A 6,000-nucleotide genomic window follows, 5' to 3' on the forward strand; every position below is an offset into this window, starting at 1 on the left:
ATAAAGCCTGAATAAACTGGGTCCATAAGTGTTTTTACAAAAATCAAGCGCAGTCCTTCAGTCCTTTAGAAAACTAAGATTCATGTACCACAAATCACACAATTTCTAGTCCAATATAAATAAAGGAAATGTTAACATAAAAAAGACCCAGAACTGAAATGTGGCTCTGACTGTCAACATTACCGCCAACGTTTAAAGTAGCCTTTTTAAAGTAGATAAAGTAACGCTGAAAAACATTTTTTATTTTTTTTTTAATAATAAATAGTGTCTTGGTCGACGGTCAAGTTTTGCAAGGCAGAGACAACGAATCTGTGGCTCTGAATCAGCCTCACTCCCGACATTCAAAGCGGAAACTTTATTGACAGTCCATTGGAGCACAGGCTTGTCCTTCACTGTGGTAGCGCTGTTTCTCTGCAGCGGAGTGCTTCATTTTTAATAACAATAGCACGTGATAAATAGACGAGGGGGGAGCTGTAGACAATGGCGGCAAAGATATTGCCCGTGGTGAAGTGAGTATATTCTTTAAACCTTGCGGTTCTCTTTAGAATGGTCCAGTATGTTTGAAATGCGCCGCTAGCCTGCTAGCTGTCAGTCGAACAGGAGGTTTCTCTCCCACAAAAGACACGCAGAAATACTGTCTGCTGCACAAAGTGCATCTACTAGGTTTTGTTTTACTAGTTGCATTATTTTACATGCACTAAGCTGAACTCAAAGATCTAAGACTTTCTGTTTGCAAATGAGCTATTCCTCTCAAATATTGCTGTCATATTGGTCTGAATCTGTGTGAACACGTCTCCTTCGCAGGGGCAATCGATCCACCTTACAGGTGGCATATGCTGGATAGACTGTCACTGCAGGGATTTTGCACAGGTGTGTCTTGGGTTATCCACGGTGACAGGAAACGCTAAACGTTCAGTTTTATCACACAACACAATGCTACAGAAGTCCAAAGTTTTGAGGGAGAGTTTAATTTGCATGCTGACTGTAGGAATGTCCATCAGAAGTTTCCTGTGAATTCAGTGTTCATTTCTGTACCTTAAGCCGTCTCTAAAGGTATTTCAGAGAATTTGCCAGCATATTCAACCGGCCTTCAGGACTGCTGGCCATGAGTAACCACACAAGTCCTGGACCTCTATTTCCAGCAGCTTCACCTCTGTGATGGTCTGAGTCTAGCTACACTTTATTTTACCTTTATTTATACATGTGGGCCCCATTGACACCTGCTGCAACAGTTAGTTTTCAGAACCAAAGATTTTCTGCACTAACAGTCAGAAACCATCTCAGGGAAGCTTGTCTTCATGCTTGTCCTCATGGAGGTCTCGACCTGACTGCAGTTTCTCATCATTACCGACTTGAGTGGGCAAATGTTTGCATTCGATGGAGTCTGGCACCTTAAAGGAGTAATCCTTAAAGATCCATCCTGGTTTTCACTGGACAGAGCAGACAGCTGACATTATGGCGTCGTGTGGGTGAGCAGTTATTGGATATCAGCATTGTGTAATTGAGTGGCCCATGGTGGTGGGCTTATAGTATGGGTAGTCCTGTGTTATGGACAACTGACGCAGGTTCATTTTATTGAAGGCATTTTATGCCTTGATGAAATTCTGAGGCCCGTTGTTGTGCCTCTCATCCTCCACCATCGCTTTATATTGCACTGTGACAGGGCTTCTCAGTCCAGGTCCTCAGTGTCTGGTGTCCTGCATGTTTTAGCTCTCTCTCTTTTATTCAGCACACCTCAATCTGATGTTGGTGGCCTCATCTGGCTTGTAATAAAACCCAGTATTGAGCCCTCACTCCAATCAAGTGTGTTGCATCTTGGAGAGTTCTAAAACCCGCAGGACACTGGACGTCGAGGACCAGGATTGAGAAGCACTGAGGTGTGGTAATGCACGGCCCATTGCTGAAAGATCTGTATACAATTCCTGGAACCTGAAAATACCCCAGTTCTTGCATGGCCAGCATACTCACCAGACATGTCACCCACTGAGCATGGTTGGGGTGTTCTGGGTCAGAATATACAATAGCTTGTTCCAGTTTCTGCAGATATCCAGCAACTTTGCACAGTCATTGAAGAGTGGACCAACATTCCACAGGCCACAATCAACGACCTGATCAACTTTATGCCAAGGAGATATGTTACACTGTGTGAGGCAAATGATAGTTACACTAGAGAGTACTAACTGGCTTTCTGTGACCCTCCCCCAGACCCTTTAAAACGATAAAACTGCACATTTTAGAGCAGGTCTGCCCAACTCTGGGCCTTGAGGGCTGACTTCCTTCATTCTTTAAATCTCTCTGCTTCAGGACACCTCAATCTAATATGGACGTCATCACCAAATCTGTACTTAAAAAAACAAAAACAAAAACACCCCAGAAAAAACAGTAATGAACCCCTCATTTCAATCAGAAGTGCTGCAGCTGGGAGAGATCTAAAACATGCAGGACACCAGTCCTTGAGTCCCGGACTTGTGCAGCTCTGTTTTCGGATGTCTTTTTGGCTACATTCACACTGCAGGTCTTAATGCTCAATTCTGATTTCTTGCTGAGATCCAATTTTTTCGCATGATCATTCACGCTACATTTTAATGTGTCCTCCATCAGATTGCAGAGTGAACGTGATACAACCAGATAATGAATAGCATGCACCGGAAAAAGCATGAAGTCACGCTGAGTGTGCTGTTTACAGGGTAAATATGGATGCCAGACAGGTCAGTGCGTGTATATCAATTTTCAAGTGGTTGTGCAATAAGAGCTGACATAATTTTGAGAAAGTGATTTGGGAAAGAAGAAGATTGAGGATGTGTGACGTCAGTCCAACGTCAATGGCGTGGACGTTGCGTTTGTGTGACCATTCAGACTGAAATCACATTGACAAAGATCAAATAGTTCTCTGATTTGGTACCACATATGAATGAGGCCTTGGTGTGGTGTGAAAAAGTTGGAATTGCAAAATTTCATGGTAACAAACACGATCAGATAAGGGTCAATTTTGAGCAGAAAATCAGAATTGGGTTGCATGTGTCTGCAGTGTGAATGGAACTGTTGTGGTTAACCTAAGACACACCTGTGTGTTAATCCTGCTGTCTAATTTCAGATGTGTGTATCAATAACACAAATTTAGACAAATTTATAAGCAATATTTGACAGAAGTAGACCTTTTTTGTGCGTAGAAGAAGTCTTAGATCATTGAGTTTAGATTACTATAAGTCTTCATGCTGCTCTGTTTCATTGTGGAAAGTAGATTGAGTGGGACTAGTCTCTGATTTCCAGACTTGCCACGAAGGTGACCATCGCAGGAGGAGCTCTCTACGTTGCTTGTGACTCTGGTCTGTTGGGAAGCAGTGAGCAGGGCTCAGAGGCCCTCCAGAAGGCGAAAGCAGCGATACCGCCTGCCATAGAGGAGTGGATGAAGTACTTTGGACTGGAGGTACCAATAGCAATATATAGTCCTTCCACATCCCAAACGAAAGCAACAACAAACATGACTGACTTGGGAATGTTTGTAAAGATTTACCTGCATTCAGGTTATGTGAGACCTACAAATGTCTGGCAGGCTTCTGGATAGGCTTCTTTTCCTCCTTCGGATTAGTGAAAACAGAAACACCCTTTGGCCAAGCTATGCTTTTAACTTAAAAACTGAACTTTAGAAATAGCTTTGGAACATTTCACGGTGATCACAAAGTACATCAATTTACATGAGAGCAAATGGGCATGTTTTGGTTTGTTTGTTTCCTTGTATGGATCAGTGACAGTACAGGTCATTTTATTTTCCATAGACAAATGTCATCACCCTGCAACTATTTCACTAATATCCTGAAGCGTAGTTTACTGATAATAATTTTATGTATTTATGAAGCACAAAACCATCATCCCCACAATCATTATTGCCAGTTATTGAGCGTCATAAGGGAAGGGTCATGTCCTGAGCATCCTGAAATACTTTCTCTACAAAGCAGTGCACTATCCTGCGAACAGACACTAACACATCCTGTTCCCTTTCTGCAGACTCAGCTTCCAGCTATGCCAGAGATTGAATTCTCCCCTCTTCAGTCATGGAACTCTGGTAAGAATTGAATGTTTGTTTCTCTTTGAAATAGAAAAACAGATTGAAATTTACTTGTGTCAAGTGTTTCTGTGTGTCAATAACTAAATTGTGAATACTTGACATGCAGTGACAGTTGATTGTATAGTCTTGATACGGTAATTAATTGGGCAGTCCCTGATTACTCTTTGGCATTTTGTTGATGGAAACTTTGGGCAACATATTCTAGTGTGTCAAACTCAAACTGCTGCCTTTTCTTTCATTGCAGGAGTCCGGTGGACAATTTCAACTCTTTCAGAAGCTCCAACAAAAGCAACTGACTACACAAGCCAAGGCTTGCAATACCTAAAGGACCTCACCAAGTGAACAGGAACTCTCAGGAGGACTTGAAAATTTCAATGCATTTGACTGTTGCACTTCAGAATGACGTCACTTCTTCAAAAGCTTAAAGGCCATTTTACACCAGCTGTGGAACGTTCCGGAACGGATCCACAGCGGAAAAATGACGTCACGCAGCAGTAGCTCCAGGCATAGCTATATGGTCATAGATATGAACAAGTCTACAAACAGCCCCTATTGTAATAAATGACGGTACTTCCACTGGATAGGAATTTTACTTGAGGTTTGACGCACCCCGCAGCTGCAACAGAGTCACAAGTGATTCAACAGCGAGCCTGTTTTCTCCTCATATGACAGCCAACACAACAGGGATTCTCCAAAAGATGGCAGACTCGTAAATCCACAAATGATCGGATGACTGGATGGTGGTCCTCTAAAATAAAAATTCCCCCTTGCACCCTGCAACGCATATACATCTGGTGGGGATGACAAACCTCCACTGCGGAGCTCCAGATCCATTCGGATACAGCCGGGCTAATTCTTGTCCATGTTTCTGTTTGCTGCTGTGTGACGTAATGTTTCGCTGCTCATCGGTACCGAATATTTTCCGGGTCCAGTGTAAGATGGTCTTTAGTCTCGCACACGAAAGAGGAGATCTCTAACCCGAACAACATCTTCTAACAAAAGAAATTAAATCATACAATTCAGCTGTGGTGCGTCTTGTGTACGAGCCTCAGGAGCAGCTTGTTTAGTTTATAAATAAGAAAGAAAAGCGGTGTGTGACACACATCAGCTTCCCTCTGCTTCATTGTTCTCAGTGTCCGTAGTAACAAGAAATATGTAGCAGTGCTGCAACTTTGTTGGGAATGTACATTTAAAAAAAAAATGGTTATATTGTCCGTAAACCAAATGAATTCTATGAAAACAAAGTGTACATTAATTGCTAGAAAACTTGCCAAACCAAGCTAAATTCTTAAGTTATCTTAAAATATAGCAATTTCCAACAAAAACATAAGGAATATTTTGATTTTTTGTACTTTCTTCAAGTTAGGAAGAGAGTTGGCAGTAACATCTTTAAAGCTCTGCCCATAGAAACGAGAGAGCAGTTTAAACCTTATCTGAGCTGTTTTTGTGAAATGACAATGTTTTGCACATTGGAAAAAAATGGAACTATTACACAATTTAGAGTGAGACTGGGATGAATTTTCTCCAACCTGTCTTGTTTCTGTTTTATCTACACCACAATAAAAAAGTAAACTATTAGCCTTTTTTGTTTTTTCTTATGATCTTAGAAATGCATTTTGTAACATCTTGCTGTTTTTCCACTGTAGATTAGTTACATTTTATGCCAATATTGTCATCTGGGACTTTTATACACACATTTATTATTATTGGTAATTGCAGGTCTCCCAAGACCTGCATTTTTTTACTACAAGTGGCTGTAAACATCATGACATATAAAATAAACAGTCTGACTTAATAGTCACTAAAAGCTACTTTGGAACCATTCCTTACTTGTCTTCAAACCGGGGCCCATATATGAAAGAGCAGACTGCAAAGCAAATACTCGGTAACATTTATTTAATTTATTTATCAAAAATAATTTGGGGACACTGAAA

The 6,000-nt window shown here is 41.2% G+C and overlaps 1 protein-coding gene across 1 annotated transcript; it reads left to right on the forward strand.

Moving 5' to 3' along the window:
* The first annotated feature begins 353 nt into the window (after positions 1-353).
* Positions 354-5,759, forward strand: LOC115382152 (MICOS complex subunit MIC13-like). Its single transcript, XM_030083830.1, has 4 exons — positions 354-509; positions 3,271-3,427; positions 4,006-4,063; positions 4,311-5,759. Exons 1-4 carry the CDS (start codon positions 481-483, stop codon positions 4,406-4,408), a joined length of 342 nt encoding a protein of 113 aa, XP_029939690.1. The 5' UTR covers positions 354-480; the 3' UTR covers positions 4,409-5,759.
* Positions 5,760-6,000: the final 241 nt, after the last annotated feature.

The sequence above is a fragment of the Salarias fasciatus genome, chromosome 23 (genome assembly GCF_902148845.1).
Source record: "Salarias fasciatus chromosome 23, fSalaFa1.1, whole genome shotgun sequence".
Classification (NCBI taxonomy): domain Eukaryota; kingdom Metazoa; phylum Chordata; class Actinopteri; order Blenniiformes; family Blenniidae; genus Salarias; species Salarias fasciatus.